Raw genomic sequence first — 19,278 nt, 5'->3', positions numbered from 1 at the left:
ATCCCTTCTCATAACCCATTTTAAATAGAACAACCATCCAGCTTCCTGATTTGCAAGTCCTGTCAAAGTTACTTGTATGAAAACAGTGATGAAATTCTGAAGGATAAGATAATGTATTCGAAGAATAAAAACTGCACTAGTGTTGTAGTTATTTAGGCACATACTACAAGTAGCAAGTAAAGAAAACCAAGGAAAGCAGATACAGGTTAAGTAAGCATTCCTAACCCAAAAATCTGAACTCCAAATTACTCCAAAATTACTAACTTTTGGAGTTCCAACTTCCCACACTTGGGGGCATTTGGATTTCTGGATTAGAATATTCAACTGGTAATGTCTATGCAAATATTCCAAACTCTGAAAATCTCCAAAATCTTAAACATCTCTGATCCAAAGCATTTTGGATGAGGGATATCACCAACCTATATTTATATTTATTTGGTAATGATAAAACATCACAATACTAACACTAGCAAGGTTCACATTAGGTGTAATTTCTCCATATTCATGTGAGCTGAACCTTAAATGGAATTTTTTATTTTCTATACAAATTTTCAACATGGCTAATGTTTTAGGGGCTGTAGTAGTAACTCAGTAATACAGCGCTTGCCTAGTATGTATGTGTGAGGCACTGGATTCCATCCTCAACACCACATTAAAAACAATAAAGGAATTATGTCTATCTACAACTAAAAGGGGGGGGGTGTTTTTATACCATAAGTCTGACAAATGCTATATATTTTTAAGCATTTATCTTCTGAGTAATATTTATGAAAATAATTTCTAGCAATATAAATTTCTGAAACTCAGAAGAAACAATACACAATAGTAACATACAATACACATTTTATTTTACCCAATAAAAGGACTAAGTGTTTCTTATTTTGAGAGATTCAATTTATTTACTCAGTTCTCATACTAAAAATGAGGTAAGTAAAATTATTTTTTTAAAGTTACTACCAAGTCTAAAGAAACAGTATTAGATAATTTTATATACACATCATAACAATAACCCACCACCTTATATTATTGAGAATCACAGTTTCCAAGCTACTGTCATGTCTTTATTTCATATAAGAAACAATACTATCAAGATAGCAGAACTGATATTACCCCCATTTTACAGAAAATAACACCAGAATCAGTGAGGGCAAAATATTTGCCCAAGGTCAGATGACTGTTAAATAATAAAGACAGAAGTAAGACCAAGATACCTTGGGTCCTAGATGAACGTTATTTCAAGTATATCACACATCCTCCAAAAAAATCACTTAAAACACATTCACACAAAGCTTCAGATTCATATTTTAAACAATAGCTACATTAAAATTATCTTATTTCCTATTTTCTGAATTTATTAAGAGTATAATAATTTTTAAAATACATTTACAACCTGAGTAATTTCAAATCTTGGTTTAAAAATCTTTGTAGTTTGGCTTATGCTTCTAAAAATGCTACCAGTTTCCAAAATACTAAAAGAAAACCCATTTTCTTCATATGTACAAATCTAAAATGTGTTTAATAAAATGAGTACATTGACTTCTAATAAAACATATGAAGCATGATTAGACCAAATTTCTGTTCTCCATAAAATAAACAGAATATCCATATAACATACATATTTATATGATGTCTTATATATCTAATAAAATATAAAAGAATTCAGAACCATTTTTCATTTTTAGAATAAAAACATTTTAAACTCCTATCAACAACTTGTAAATTCCATCTCTTACTTGCAACCAGATTCTAATTCACCTGTATCAATATCAGGTGTTCTTAATGAAAACAACCAACATAAATACATCTGTATCAGAAAGCAGGAAGAAAAGATACAACATTAAATAAATTTCTATTGGTACTAAATCTCTAAAGCAATTGAAGTACAATATTCAGATTCTGATTAAATATTAGTTTGCAAATACTCTCTATAAAATAATTTGAGGGACAAGTGGAATAATTTGAATAGAGAATTATAATTAGCTGGCATTAGAAAATTACTGCACAGTTTCTTAGATATGATAATGGTACTATTCTATGTTTCAGGAGATAGATGCTGAAGTGTTTAGAGGTCAAGGGTCATGATGTCTGTCACTTAATTTCCAATGGCCTAGACAATATATATATATATATATATATATATATATATATATATATATATACACACACACAAAGAAAAATACTGTAAAAAATTAATAATTGCTGGATATACAAGGTGGATATACAGGTGATTGCTGTGCTATTCTTTTAAATGTTTTGTATGTTTTAAGTTTCCAAATTAAAGAACTGGAAAGAGAGCTAATAAAGTTTCAGGGCACTTGCTATACACACAGCTACCAATATTCAGTTAAACTGACTGTGATTTTAACTATGTTTTTTGACAAGTGAGTCACATAAACTAGTTAGTACATATATTCCCATTTACATTGAGGAAGTACAGTATATTAGAACAGACTATTATAAAAGAATAACCAAGCAGCTAAAAAAAAATTGTATTCTAAATAACATTTATTTTTCTGAAATTATCAAATGCAAAGCAAGAGCTTTAAAGTTTCATATTGTAATCGTGCCAGGATTTTCAAACGTTGCTAAGTAGAGTTTTCAGTTACTGTCATATTGTGATAAGTAAAAAACTCAGAAATTTAAAAAAATAATCTAAATTAGTTTGTGATTCTCTGGCAACTAATAATTTATAAATCATTGTGTCATTCTACATATACAAAAAGCTTATTTACAATTTGAAATAATTAAAGTCATTGCAACTAATTAAATACAAGTTTCTATAATCAAAAGATTAAAATAATGTTACTATTCTTAAAAAACAACATTATTCAATCTGATATACTCTATGTTTAAGATTCGATTACGTCACCATTGCTTTAAAACTAACTAGGGAGGTTAGAAGCACTCAAAAGACTGCCTGTAGAAGTAGAGACAGCAAAAATGCTAATAACTGAAAATCTAAATGCATTACTACACTATTGTAATATGCTGGACTAAGAATACTATATTCCACAGATAAGGAAAGGGGGATAAAAGGCCCTTCAGTAAAAGTGACCTCTGCTGGTAGGTGATCAGAACGAACCTGAGAGACAAACAGCTGAGACTCAGCACTGAACCATCCGGCTGAAACAACTGGTCGGCCCTTCTGTTCCTACGGAGGTAAATGCCAACCGAGCCTTCATAGCTAGTGGCCACAGGTTTTAAACGGGGTTTGGGAGAGACAGTAAGGACCCACCCGTTGCATTGGTCACCCGGCAAAGGGAAAAGAACTGTCACCATTTGTAAGAGATACCACCATGGCAGAGAACTGACGTCACCAGACTGCGGCGGAGGAGATAACTTCATTGAAACCTGCGGCTAAAAGAGTAAACAGTAACTCAGCAGTCAAACAGGACAAGAAGTAACATGAGTAACTTGAAAAAGCAAGGAAGAAAAGGAGTATAAACAATGCAGGACAGCCTAAATATTCAGGAGGACCTAGAGGCATCAGAAAAATGGTCATATAAAGAACTCAAGGAACATCTTAGACAGATGGAATAGAACCTTAAAGAGGATACGAGACAGCAAATTCAAGCAGCGAAAGAACACATTGAGAATGAATTACATAAACGGATAAAAGAAGAAGTTGAGCATCTTTATCAGGAGATAGAGATTATAAAAAATAATCAAACAATAATTCTAGAAATGAAGGAAACGATAAACGAAATTAAAAACTCAATTGAGAGTATCACTAACACAGTGGAGCAAGTAGAAGCCAGAACGTCAGATAATGAAGACAAAATATATCATCTTGAAAAGAGCCAAGTCAACTCAGAAAGGCTGGTAAAAAATCACGAGAAAAACATCCAAGAGTTATGGGATAACATAAAAAAACCAAACTTACGAGTCATCGGGATAGAAGAAGGTACAGAGATTCAAACCAAGGGAATGAGTAACCTGCTGAATGAAATAATTACAGAAAACTTTCCAGAAATAAAGAAGGAAACAGATATACAAATTGAAGATGCATACAGGACACCGAGCACACAAAATCACAGTAGACCAACGCCAAGACACATTGTTATGAAGATATCCAATATACAGAACAAAGAGAAAATATTAAAAGCTACAAGAGAAAGGAGACAGATTACATTCAGGGGTAAACCAATAAGGTTATCATTAGATTTTTCATCACAGACGCTGAAAGCAAGAAGGTCATGGAACAATGTATTTCAAACTCTGAAAGACAATGGATGCCAACCAAGAATTCTGTATCCAGCAAAATTAAGCTTCAGGTACGACAACAAAATAAAAATCTTTCATGATAAACAAAAGTTAAAAGAATTTGCAGCCAGAAAACCAGCATTGCAAAGCATTTTGAGCAAAACACTACATGAGGAAGAAATGAAAAACAATAACCAAAACCATCAGTGGGAAGTGCCTCGGTAAAGACAGAGGGCGAGGGGAAAGATAATCATGGAGAAACAAACTAAATTTTTTTTAAAAAGGATAAATAATCAAACATGGCTGGAAGTACAAACCATATATCAATAGTAACTCTGAATGTTAATGGCTTAAACTTTCCAATAAAGCGACATAGGCTGGTATCATGGATTAAAAAAACAAATCCAACAATATGCTGCCTCCAGGAGACACATCTGATTGGAAAAGACATACAGGCTGAAGGTGAAAGGATGGAAAAAAATATACCACGCACACGGTCCTCGTAGGCAAGCAGGGGTGGCCATCCTCATATCGAATAAAATCGACTTCAAGACTAAGTTAATCAAAAGGGATAAAGAAGGTCATTATATACTGTTAAAAGGAACCATTCACCAACAAGACATAACAATTATCAATATTTACGCACCAAATAATGGTGCTGCGACATTCATAAAACAAATTCTCCTCAACTTCAAGAATCAAATAGACCACAACACAATAATTATGGGAGATTTCAACACACCTCTCTCACCATTGGACAGATCCTCCAAACAAAAGTTGAATAAAGAAACTATAGAACTCAATACCACAATCAATAACCTAGACTTAACTGACTTATATAGAATATATCAACCATCATCAAATGGCTATACTTTTTTCTCAGCAGCACATGGATCCTTCTCAAACACAGACCATATATTATGCCATAGGGCAACCCTCAGTAAATATAAAGGGGTGGAGATAATACCATGCATTTTATCTGATCATAATGGAATGAAACTGGAAATCAATGATAAAAGAAGGAAGGAAAAATCCTACATCACATGGAAAATGAACAATATATTACTGAATGATCAATGGGTTACAGAAGACATAAAGGAGGAAATCAAAAAATTCTTAGAGATAAATGAAAATACAGACACAACATATCGGAATCTATGGGACACAACGAAAGCAGTTTTAAGAGGAAAATTCATCGCCTGGTGGTCATTCCTCAAAAAAAGAAAAAACCAACAAATAAATGAGCTCACACTCCAACTCAAAGCCCTAGAAAAGGAAGAGCAAAACAACAGCAAATGTAGCAGACAGCAAGAAATAATTAAAATCAGAGCGGAAACCAATGAAATGGAAACAAAAGAAACTATTGAAAAAATTAACAAAACTAAAAGTTGGTTCTTCGAAAAAATAAATAAGATCGACAGACCTTTAGCCATGCTAACGAAGAGAAGAGAGAGAACTCAAATTACTAACATACAGGATGAAAAAGGCAATATCACAATGGATGCGACAGAAATACAGAAGACAATTAGAAATTATTTTGAAAACCTATATTCCAATAAAATAGAGGATAGTGAAGACATCGATAAATTTCTTAAGTCATATGATTTGCCCAGACTGAGTCAGGAGGATACACACAATCTGAACAGACCAATATCAATGGATGAAATTGAAGAAGTCATCAAAAGACTACCAACCAAGAAAAGCCCAGGACCGGATGGGTATACAGCGGAGATTTACAAAACCTTTAAAGAAGAATTAATACCAATACTTTTCAAGTTATTTCAGGAAATAGAAAAAGAGGGAGCTCTTCCAAATTCATTCTATGAGGCCAACATCACCCTGATTCCGAAACCAGACAAAGACACCTCAAAGAAAGAAAACTACAGACCAATATCTCTAATGAACCTAGATGCAAAAATCCTCAATAAAATTCTGGCAAATCGAATACAAAAACACATCAAAAAAATAGTGCACCATGATCAAGTAGGATTCATCCCTGGGATGCAAGGATGGTTCAACATACGGAAACCAATAAATGTTACTCACCACATCAATAGACTTAAAGATAAGAACCATATGATCATCTCGATAGATGCAGAGAAAGCATTCGACAAAGTACAGCATCCCTTTATGTTCAAAACATTAGAAAAACTAGGGATAACAGGAACTTACCTTGACATTGTAAAAGCTATCTATGCTAAGCCTCAGGCTAGCATCATTCTGAATGGACAAAAGTTGAAGGCATTCCCTCTAAAATCCGGAACAAGACAGGGATGCCCTCTATCTCCACTTCTATTCAATATAGTTCTCGAAACACTGGCCAGAGCAATTAGACAGACAAAAGAAATTAAAGGCATAAAAATAGGAGAAGAAGAACTTAAATTATCACTATTTGAAGACGACATGATTCTATAACTAAAAGACCCAAAAGGATCTACAAAGAAACTACTAGAACTAATAAATGAATTCAGCAAAGTGGCAGGATATAAAATCAACACGCATAAACCAAAGGCATTTCTGTATATCAGCGACAAAACTTCTGAAATGGAAATGAGGAAAAACACTCCATTCACAATATCCTCACAAAAATAAAATAAAATACTTGGGAATCAACCTAACAAAAGAGGTGAAAGATTTATACAATGAAAACTACAGAACCCTAAAGAGAGAAGTAGAAGAAGATCTTAGAAGATGGAAAAATATACCCTGTTCATGGATAGGCAGAACTAACATCATCAAAATGGCGATATTACCAAAAGTTCTCTATAGGTTTAATGCAATGCCAATCAAAATCCCAACGGCATTTCTTGTAGAAATAGATAAAGCAATCATGAAATTCATACGGAAAAATAAAAGACCCAGAATAGCAAAAGCAATTCTAAGCAGGAAGTGTGAATCAGGCGGTATAGCGATACCAGATTTCAAACTATATTACAGAGCAACAGTGACAAAAACAGCATGGTACTGGTAGCAAAACAGGCGGGTGGACCAATGGTATAGAATAGAGGACACAGAGACTAATCCACAAAGTTACAACTATCTTATATTTGATAAAGGGGCTAAAAGCATGCAATGGAGGAAGGATAGCATCTTCAACAAATGGTGTTGGGAAAACTGGAAATCCATATGCATCAAAATGAAACTGAATCCCTTTCTCTCGCCATGCACAAAAGTTAACTCAAAATGGATCAAGGAGCTTGATATCAAATCAGAGACTCTGCGTCTGATACAAGAAAAAGTTGGCTCCGATCTACATATTGTGGGGTCGGGCTCCAAATTCCTCAATAGGACACCCATAGCACAAGAGTTAACAACTAGAATCAACAAATGGGACTTAATTAAACTTAAAAGTTTTTTCTCAGCAAAAGAAACAATAAGAGAGGTAAATACGGAGCCTACATCCTGGGAACAAATTTTTACTCCTCACACTTCAGATAGAGCCTTAATATCCAGAGTATACAAAGAACTCAAAAAATTAGACAATAAGATAACAAATAACCCAATCAACAAATGGGCCAAGGACCTGAACAGACACTTCTCAGAGGAGGATATACAATCAATCAACAAGTACATGAAAAAATGCTCTCCATCTCTAGCAGACAGAGAAATGCAAATCAAAACCACCCTAAGATACCATCTCACTCCAGTAAGATTGGCAGCCACTATGAAGTCAAACAACAAGGGCTGGCGAGGATGTGGAGAAAAGGGTACTCTTGTACATTGCTGGTGGGACTGCAAATTGGTGCGGCCAATTTGGAAAGCAGTTTGGAGCTTCCTGGGAAAGCTGGGAATGGAACCACCATTTGACCCTGCTATTGCCCTTCTTGGACTATTCCCTGAAGACCTTAAAAGAGCATGCTACAGGGATATTGCCACATCGATGTTCATAGCAGCACAATTCACAATAGCTAGACTGTGGAACCAACCCAGATGAACAGAGCAAGTATGAACAGAGTAGGGAGGAAGAGCAGGAAGAAAATATTAACTTTAAACAGAGACATGAGATGGGAGGGAAAGGGAGAGAAAAGGGAAATTGCATGGAAATGAAGGGAGACCCTCATTGCTATACAAAATTACATATAAGAGGTTGTGAGGGGAATGGGAAAATAAACAAGGAGAGAAATGAATTACAGTAGATGGGGTAGAGAGAGAAGATGTGAGGGAAGGGGAGGGGGGATAGTAGGGGATAGGAAAGGTAGCAGAATACAATAGTTACCAATAGGGCATTATGTAAAATTGTGGATGTGTAACCGACGTGATTCTGCAATCTGCATTTGGGGTAAAATTGGGAGTTCATAACCCACTTCAATCTAATGTATGAAATATGATATGTCAAGAGCTTTGTAATGTTGTGAACAACCAATAAAAAAAATCAAAAAAAATAAAGAACTAACCTGAGAGGGAATCTTTTAACTAATTTTAATAAGTTAATAAAAAAATTTAAAAGAATTTAACAATTCTCCAAAAAAAATTGCTCACTCAAATGGGAGTTAATGGAATAAATTATATGCACTTACTAGGATCTCTCATGTATCCTGACTGGTACCTGAGTATACTTCATAGTTAGTAAACAGTCCAAAAAAAACTATTAAAAAAAACCTATTATTAACTAATGAAAATATATCTGTGTCTTTATTTCACTTGGACATTTTAGAAATAAATAATCACTCTGACCTTAAAATATGGATATAAGATGAACTAAGTGAAAGTGCTGGCAATTTCTTCTCAGGATGCTACAACCAGGAATTTACTTGAATATATAACCTAATAAATAAAAAATAATCATTCTGTTGAATCTTATTTTACTACGTATTGGTAGTATTTTCTGCACTAACTCAAGAACCAACAGATTTCTTATCCAACAATTTTATTTTTAAAAAAAAGTCCCTATACAAAACACACCAAAAGCTGTCTGTAAAATTTATTTTTCTGGCACTAAGTCATGCTTTCATTTGTCATAGAGAAAATCATAATTTGCATTTCGGATGATATACATATATCATTTGGGAAGATGTCTCTTAATTATCTAGCTATTGGCAAAAGAAATTCAATGCTAACACACATTTCAAATGTCTGTAGCATATCTACTACTCTAACTTTTTATGGATAAACTATAAAAAGATTAGCACTGAATGGTCCAGTATCTGGAACCACAGCTAAGGAATGAGTCATCGCTGAACTAATAAGGTTTATTTATTCAAAACATAAATCAAACTTTCTGTCTAGAACAGCCCAAATTCTTCAGTCTAAACACTATATCAGAGATAGTGAATTTATCTCATATTGCATCAGAAGCAAATACTTCAGTACTAAACCCCATGTGCAATGCCATACAAAAATTTAAAAGGAGAATTTATCATGATATGCAATATTCTTAGTGATTACCAGGAGAGGAATCCCATCCACTTAACTTGCATACTATCCACTGCACTATGTGTGTGTTGCACTAAGAACAGAGCACTTCAAAAGGCAATGATAAAATTAATAAAAATAAAAGTTTTTTAAGAAAGGCTGAAAGAAATCTATTGAGTAAAAATATCTAGAAATAAAAACTTTAAATGTAGACAGATTCTTCCTCTAACTTTTAAGTCAGAGTTGATATTATAGATGAAATCATATAATATTTACAACTATTACAATTACTGGCTGGTCATATTGGAAATGACATACTAGCTTACAGCTAAGAGTCTTATTGTAAACAAGAAGATCTTTATATTTTAAAGACAATTATGTCTTAGTTTTTAAAAATGAAATATTATACATTATTGTGTGAATATTTCCTTCCACTTATATTAAGGGAAAGGCCAAAAGTTAGGGTCAGTTTCCTAATTATAATTTTTATTTTTTCACTTTAATAAAAGTAAAATAACTTGCTCTGAGTGGCTTCTGATAGAGAGTCTGTCTTATAGTTGTCCTCATTTTGCTGGATTACACAATAAAAAATTCAATTACCAAGCATTAATTAGGGTTATTCTTTCTACACACAAATGATTTTAAATGACAATTCCATCTTCTATATGTAATAAATATTCCCAAGAATTACTTCTGAATATAAAGAAGTTTAAAATATCTTACAAAGTTATGTGGTAAGCCTAACTCCTTTCAATTTATTTGAACCCCTGCAGGATAAATTTTTACAGAAAATTCAAGATCTATTCTTTCCTAAATTATGATCAAAGGTCACCAGGAAAAAATACCAATCAGTTTAAAATTGTTTAAAATAAAAATGCTGGAAAGTAGAAAAGGCTACTCTTTGTCAAAAAGTAATGAGACGAAAGGCTATCATTTACCCTGTAATTCTAAAAATCTAGTTCTGATACTGAGAAAAACAATTTTCAAGGGAATGAGTAGAATCCATCCCAAACATAGTCAGATTTTCCTCTTACTGAAACAGATCGGGGCTGGGGATGTGGCTCAAGCGGTAGCGTGCTCGCCTGGCATGCGTGCGGCCCAGGTTCAATCCTCAGCACCACATACAAACAAAGATGTTGTGTCCGCCGAGAACTAAAAAATAAATATTAAAAATTCTCTCTCTCTCTCTCTCTCTCTCCCCCCTCTCACTCTCTCTTAAAAAAAAAAAAGAAACAGATGCTCTTTTCTCAATATCATAAGGTATAAATCCTAAATATTTTTTAAACAAATTCCATACACACAAACACACACACACACACACACACACACACACACACACACACACAAACTGTGCTTTTAAGCTTGTCTCAACATTCAGTTTTCCTTCAAACCATGTAAAGACATGTCCACTGTCATTTTCAGAAAAACAAGAAAGGAGAATAATAAAATGTTACATCTGACAATGACACTGATTTTTAAAAAGAAAATCATGTTTCCTCTTCTTGAGAGGCTACTATAACAAATCTATTTTCTAAGAAAGTCTTAAAATTCACTTACCCATTTACTGAGTAAAGTTGGAGATTATACTGAACTGCCACTTATGAGAACGAATCACATTAATCTTCCACTAAATCTTCCTTTCTAGCTCCTCATAAGACAGTGAAGTATTGATAGAGGGCAATTCCTCACATGGGCAAATATGAGAGAAACCTTAGTAGAATCCTTCTGTTGCCAGTGTATGGTAGCTTATTTATTTCCCTCAGTAAGAATAGTAATAAAAAGTATACACAGAGTCCACTTTGCTATTTGTGAACAATCATGTGTACTCCTTTCCAAAAGATACTCATCCAAAATACAGTTTCCTATTCCAAAAGCAACTTGAGTCTGAAAATACTGCAAAAATTGAAGTGCTTTGAAATGACAGTGAGGAATTACAAGCAAACAACTCATTATTCAATCAAGAATTTGGCACAATTATAAACCATGTACCATCTATTTTAATGGATCTTAATTTGCCTGCTATCAGCAGAAATTCCAAATCCCAAATTGAACAATGACTAGTGCCAATATCTGATAATTTTCTCACTTTTTCTGCCTGAGAATACTGTTACAAAGGAAAGCAGCAAATAGTATCTTGCTCTTGACATATGAGATTTGCACACTCTGTAAATTGATATGCAAATATCCCTAAACCATTATACAATCCTTTATCCATTTCCAGGTAAACATTTAATGCTTTTCTACTACATATCATAAGAGAAGTAAAATACTTAATTTCCCAAAATAATGTAATATCTCCAAATTGAAGTAAAGGTTCTTAGCATCTTTATAATGCATAAGAGCAATATTCGAGAATAAAATATTGTCTCTCCGGACTTTTGAATCAGTTCTAAGACCACAGCATTTGTCTCTAGAGATTATCTACTACTAACTACATGAAACCAAACTGTCAAAACTATCAGAAAAGTGCTTTCTTTTAACTTGCTTTTTAATCACAGGGTGGTACTTTCTATTAATCATTACCTTTATTTTTTATTTATTTTTTTAGTTTTATTGATTTTTTTTAAATACACAATAGTGGAATGCATTACAATTCTTATTACACATATGCAGTAAAATTTTTCATTTCTTTGTATATAGAGTATGTTCACGCCAATTCATGCCTTTATATATGTACTTTGTTTTTTGCATTACAATTCCTATTACACATATATACCACAATTTTTCATATCTTTGTTTATATATAAATTATGTTGACACCCAATTCAAGTCTTTATACATGTACTCTGGATAATGATGTCCATCACATTCCACTGCCCTTGCTAATCCCTTGCCCACTCCTTTTCCCTCCCACCCCTCTTCCCTATCTAGAATTAGATAAATTCAATCATTACTTATTTAATCCAAGATATATATGCAGCATAATTTTGTATAGTGAATTCTAAGAATTTTTGAGTATCCTAAGAACTTTTTTAAATAAATAAAAATACAAATTTTACAGATTTACACAAGAAAAAGAAAAAACTCTATCACCCACTATTCAATGGCACAGGTAACTCCTCTTTTATCACTTTCTATCAGGAGCGTCACAAATTGTAACAAACACAGCACCAGACTGCACCGACCATGTATGTTTAAATTTAACATTTCCATTCTAATGAAATCATAAACTTAAGATTTTGATTAATCTGTACATCACTTCTTGTGATGAAATGTAACATAGATTTACATATATTTATAATGTGCAAAAGTTGGTGGAACACTCGGGAAAACATAAAATGTGTACACATCTACTCCAAAGATCACATAGTATTTTTTAATGAGTCAACTGAATCTGTGTTCTTATAGTGCATATATCATGAAAGAACAGTGTTGAGTAAACATGATCTCACTGAGGTCTTTTGTTTAAAAACAAAACAAAAACAAATAAGGGCTGGGGATATAGCTTAGATGGTACAGTACATGCCTCTCATACATAAGGCCCTGGGTTCAGTCCCCAGCACCACAAAAAAAAAAAAAAAAAAAAAAAAAAGAAAGAAAAAAATTAAAACTACTTTTATAACTATAATTTTTAAAATTCTAACTTGGCATTCATATTTATTTTGCCATAAAATGGAGGAAAATAATAATAATTAGAAATATGTTGTTCAAACCTTGAACAAGAGATAATATAAACTGTATCTTTAATGAGCTTTTTGGTGGGAAATTGTCAGGCTAGATAAAACATGCAGGGAAAATAAAAGAATTTAACACATAAGGTAGATTATAATTCAAAGTGAAAATATCTGAATAAAAATATCACTCATTAAGATCTGAAATTAACAAGAATACAGAATTTATTCTGAAAATTCTTTGATTTTGTTTTTAATTGATGAACTTCCCATTCTTCTAAGGTATCAACTCATAAGCAAAACTGTAAAGCTCTGTACACAGTTTCTTTGCTTCTTAATACTTCAGGTAGCTTACATATAAAGTTACCATGTTTTCCTTGGTCTTCAAAAGTGATGGAAATGTTTTACACACATGCATCAGAACAACTTGAACTTCATTTCTTATACATTATTTTAGCACAAGAAATACTATTTACTCCTAAAACTTATTTCCATGCCTCCTTAATATTCCTGCTTTAAATATTACTGCCAATAATCATTTTGGTAAATGTGATGTCATATTATATACTCTAGCTGCCTAATGATAATATAGTATCATCAAGGTTGTAGTGAATTAGGGCTTTTAGGCAAAAATTTCAACTGTCAATATTTATTTCTGCATTAACACCAAAGTAACCTGTCACAGTCCAAAAATGTTCACCATTATTTCTTTTTAAAATCTTCTCTCCACCCCAAGAGCAGATAGACAATAATCAAGATTAAAGGGCCTATGCTAAGTCTAGCAATCTAACTGTGATAAATAAGCTTCTTGAAAACAGATGAAATTCTTGAAAATGCAAAATTAACAGAATGGTGTCTCAGAAACCAAAACTGAGCATATGCAATCAAGAGTACTAGAAATGGTATACACACACATGTGTGTGTGTTGATAATTTCCTTTAAACACCAATAGTGGTTGTCTTGGGATGGTGGGAAGATGAAACTATTTGCCATTTTCCCTTTCAGTATCTTACAAAGTCCAAGATGAAGACAGACTACTTGTTAGTTATTTTCATTTGTTTATCAGACTCCCTCCACCTAGACACTGAGAAACTTAGATACTGGGTCACACTGAAAAACTCCCTTGCTCACAAGATTCTATTTAAATATGGATGACAGTAAGTATTAAAGAGCTCTAGGAGTTTAAAGAAAAAGGCTAAGTACATACCCTTAACTTCCTTCCTGCTGAGAAAGAATTACAAACTATTCTGGTTCAAACAATGAACAAATGCCTAGAAAAATGCAGGAATTTCCATACTAATACATAGAATACAGAAATATGATTTCTAGGCATTATCTAGTCTTTTGAAAAACACTTAACAATATATCTCTTTTTAAGGGAGAAGAAAATGGGAACTCTTTTTAGCTTATAGTTAAACATATTGTTTTATACTATATTATTTTATATTACTTAAACAATAGCTTAAGTAATATTATAAAACAAAGTAAAGCCTAGCAGCATATTCTATTTACTGATGGAAGTCTAATTGTCTACATTTCATTTCTAAATTTCAGGGTCACTGATATTCAGACATTACTCTAATTTCAATAAATGTCTTAATTTAAGATAAATTAAAAATCACTTTAATCACAAAATATCTTACCCGACGATAACTTAAGAAATAGAATATCCAATAAAAGGCAGAGTCATTCAAAGCCACAATCCAAGTACATATCTTACCTTGGCTTAAAATCACACATCCCTTTTTAAACCATGAAATAGGTGTGATAGCAATATAATTACTGAAAGTAATAGTAACTGCACTTAAAGGGGTGATTTTATAGTACTATCCTTTCATAGAGAACTGGGTAAAAATCACAAATATAATACAACTGAATATGAAGATTACTTATAACATTTCCACAATTACGCAGCAGAATTTTAAAAGTATAAATATATTTTCTTATTATTTTTGTTTTTGTTTTTGTTTTTGTTTTTACCTGTTTTGCAATTTCTCTTAAACAGGCTACTCCTTGTTCAAAATTAGGGAAAGCTACCGAGCCATACTTTTGGTATTCAGGGGTTGGTCTGATTTTTATTGTAGCTTCTGTTATTACACCAAGAGTTCCTGAAAAAGAAGGGGGAATAATCCAATATATCACATGACAATCTTCTAAATCATATTTAAATCTATTTAATCTATTTATTCTTTTAATTTATTCTATTATCCATATTTAAATCTATTTAATTTATTCTCTTTGGGGAACAAAGGCTAACCAAGTGTTTTTAGATAAACAATTAAGCAAATTTTATAATTTCAAGAAAAGTTTTTAGAATAGATTTTTTATTTACATACAAATATTTTAAAGTAACCTCTAAGAGGGTTACTTTTAAGTGGATTTTAAAAATATTACAACTTACTAAAAGAAAAAATTTTGGAAAAAATACAGGTTTTTATATTTCATCTGTTTTAACACAAAAGTATATTTGATATGTGTGCCTGTTTTTACTATGAAAATAATTTATTGGGGCAAAAGAACCTAACTTTCTTGAAAACTAAAGATGACAGAAGAAATTTAAGGAAATATTACCTAGCCATTTTTCCTAAGAACTGATTCAAAGGAAAGATAGAGGCATTACTGTGATGCCCTTATAAGAAATCAAAAGACATATTCAGAGACAAAAGTTTATAAATATCTAGCATAGGAGGACCACTAATGAAACAAATGTTTTTCTTTATCACAGGAGACACAAGGGATTAATCAGAGATGAAAAAAATGTTAAATATAACCCTGACCTAAATATCTATAACAAAATATTTGAAGAAACATGGTTAAAAAGTAATATATTTACAAAGCCAACCTTTCCAAGTCAGTGGTTTCTAATGTACAATGGTAGAAATAAATTACTACTAAAATTTCTGAGAATCATTTTAAAAAACTGTTTTAAAAGTGCAAAGTGGAAAATCATTAAAATTACAGAACTTAATTACAACATCAGAATAAAAGTTATCACAAAATCAAAACTACCAATAAATTTTATGATTTGCCTAGGACAACTTGTCAATATATAATACAAGATGAAAAACCAATATGAGTTCATCAAAAGTAAATTATATTGTATAGATCACAATATATTCACCACAAATACACTTGATTTTTAAACTGAAATTATAAAATATGACCCTCTTATAATCTATATGATCACAAAAGCTCTACAAGTTGGCCTGATTGATATTTGAATGTAAAACAGATGTCTCATAAAATTCAAAATAAAACCTAAATAAAAAAGTTTCTTTTTGTTTTAGCATCTTTATTAAGATATAATATAGACAATGAAATTCACCTGTTTAAAGTGCAAACTTCAATGGTTTGTAGTATATTCACAGATATGTATAACTATCACTATAATCTAAGTTTAGACTACTTTCATCATCCCCAAAAATAAACCTGTACTTATTAAACAGTCACACCCCATTTCTGCACCCACACCCTAGCCCTAGTCAATCACGAATCTATTTTGTCTAAAATTTGCATATTCTAGACATTTCATATAAAAGGAATCTCACAGTATGTAGTCTTGTGATAGCTTTCCTTCACTTAACTATGTTTTTAAGGTTCACTTGTTATAGCATATATTAGTATTTCATTCCTTTTTATTGCCAAACGTGCCACTATATGGTATAACTCATTTTGTTCAGCTATCAGTGATAGACATATGGGATCCTCCTTTTTGGTTACAATGAATAATGCTGCTATGAATATACATATACATACACAAAGAAAAGACAGAGAGGCATTACTGTGATGCTTCAAACACCTAAAAACAATTTCAAAGAAAATCTCTGATCCTATTTCATATATTACCTGATTGCCAGCTACCTTTTCCTGAAATTAAGTTCCAGAAGTATGCAGCCGTGCAGCCAACAGGTAAAACTCACTTCTCTGAATTTCAGAACCGCTGGTACAGTTGTTCTCCCTTGAATAGGTCACACTAATAATTGGGTCCCAATCATCCTTGCTCTGCCTTATAACAGGGCTGATGTCTTGCCAGGAATAGCAAACCTAGATGGCCTACTTTCCCTTATCCACTTGCCCTCAGCACTCAGCTTCTAAAACAGGGTGTCACTCAGACAGAAGCAGGCCACTGTCTCTACCCCCATCCCCAGAGCCCTAGTTCAAAGATTTTTACATGGGTCAGGGAATAGTGTAGGGGGCATGAGACAGATAACTCCTAACTAACCTTTTACCAAAGGAAAATTACTTGCAACACAACATGGGGAAGATTAAGCCTATGAATAGTCTCAAAAAGAACGAAGGATGGAGTGAAGTGAAGCATCTGCCTATCGATAGAATGAATACACAGATTCACTGGAAACAGACTAAACTGTAAGCTGTCTAGTTTGCCCTGGGAAAGAGATATTGTGGAGGACCCTTTCTAGACTCAAACAAAAAACAAACTTGAACTATCCCTTCTAAGGAGATTGAATTTACCTAGATTAGTCTGTAGATCATTTTATGCCCCAGAACATTTTTGAAAACACCAGCATAATCAGCTTGCAATCAGTGGCCATTAACAGCTAAATGTGGTTAAGCAAAAAGGATATTGAAGAAATCCCTGTCATACTGCCATCCCCAGGAACTGTAGCCATACCTAAAGTGCATCACCAGAGGAACAATATCAGAAAGTTATCAGTGCAAAAAAGAAAAGTATGAGGAAAAGGACCTCACTAAAATCATGTAGTCAGTCCCTCAGCAAATAAAAACAAATTCTGGGGTGGGAGGACAATATACAGAGTTGTTTCAATATATTACATAAAACATTCACTTTATAAAAACAAAAAAAATGGATGCTTACAACAAAAGAAGAAAGTATAAGCCATATACTAGAAAAAAAAAGAAACTGGAAACTGCCTGTGAAGTAACTAGATATCATATTTGAAAAAGAATTCAAAATAGTCAGTATAAATGTGTTCAAAAGACTAAGATAAACCATGATTCAAAAAAGTAAAAAAAAAAGATATGCTGATAATGTTACACCAATACGAATTTTCAACAGAGAGAAATCATTCAAAAAAACAAAATGGAAATTTTGGAGTTACTAAATATAATAACTGAAATGAAAAATTCACTGACAGGGTGCTCAACAACAGATGTGATCTGGCATAACAAAGAACGAACTTGAAAATACATTGATAGAAATTATGCAATACAAAGAACAAATAGAACAACAAATATAAATGAATGGAACCTCAGAGAAATATGAATAACCATTAACCACACTACTACATGTACAATGGAAGTACTAGAAAGAGACCAGAGACAGACTATTTTAAAAAAAAAAACTTCCTAACACTATCATATACATTAAGGGAATGGAACAAATTCCAAGTTGGATGAACACGAAAATATGCATAAACAGACACATAATAGTAAAAATGCTCAAAGACAAGGCAAAAAGTCTTCAAATAACTTTAAAAGGCACACTAAAAATACCACTAAGGCAATTAAAGTGCCAGATTAAAAAATACTCACTAATGCAAAGGAAAGCAATAATGGAAGAACAGAGAAACAGAAAGACATAAGACCTACTGGGGGGGAATATGGTAGACATCAGTATAACTACAGCAATAACATTAAATGTCAACATACTAAGTATCCAAAAGAAAAAGAGATGGTACAACTAGATTTAAAGAAAAATCAAACTGTCTGTTGCTAGAGGACACACACTTTAAATTCAGAGATACAATTAGATTGAAATATGGGAAAAGATATCATAAAAATAGCAACAACAAGAAAGGTGGAGAGGGTCTAGGGTTGTAGCTCAGTGGGAGAGCACTTGCCTAGCATTATGTGAGGCACAGGGTTTGACCCTTGGCACCACATAAAAATAAATCAAATAAAGGTATCCATCTACAACTAAAAATAATTAAAAGGAAAGAAAAGGTGGAGAGGCTAAATACTAATAATGATAAAACAGACGTTAAACAAAAATGTTATTAAAGAAGGATACTGTACAATAATAAACTGCAGAAAGACATACAATTATCACAGGTATGTACCTAAGAACAGGACATAATAATATAGGAAGAGCTAGTTGAAATAGGTAATTTGGAAACAGTAGTAGTTGGGA

At 32.6% G+C, this 19,278-nt stretch overlaps 1 protein-coding gene across 3 annotated transcripts in view; it reads right to left on the bottom strand.

Annotated features, from left to right (window-relative positions):
• Positions 1–19,278, bottom strand: part of AGPS (alkylglycerone phosphate synthase) — a 157,589-nt gene that overhangs the window by 62,571 nt on the left and 75,740 nt on the right. For all 3 annotated transcript variants that reach the window (XM_081261088.1, XM_081261087.1, XM_081261086.1), the window contains exon 11: positions 15,147–15,274. In XM_081261088.1, coding sequence (XP_081117214.1) covers positions 15,147–15,274 — 128 coding nt within the window. The remainder of the gene's footprint in view (positions 1–15,146; positions 15,275–19,278) is intronic.

Source organism: Spermophilus citellus (assembly GCF_964194105.1).
Source record: "Spermophilus citellus genome assembly, chromosome: 11".
Classification (NCBI taxonomy): domain Eukaryota; kingdom Metazoa; phylum Chordata; class Mammalia; order Rodentia; family Sciuridae; genus Spermophilus; species Spermophilus citellus.
This window is presented reverse-complemented; position numbering and strand designations above follow the sequence as displayed.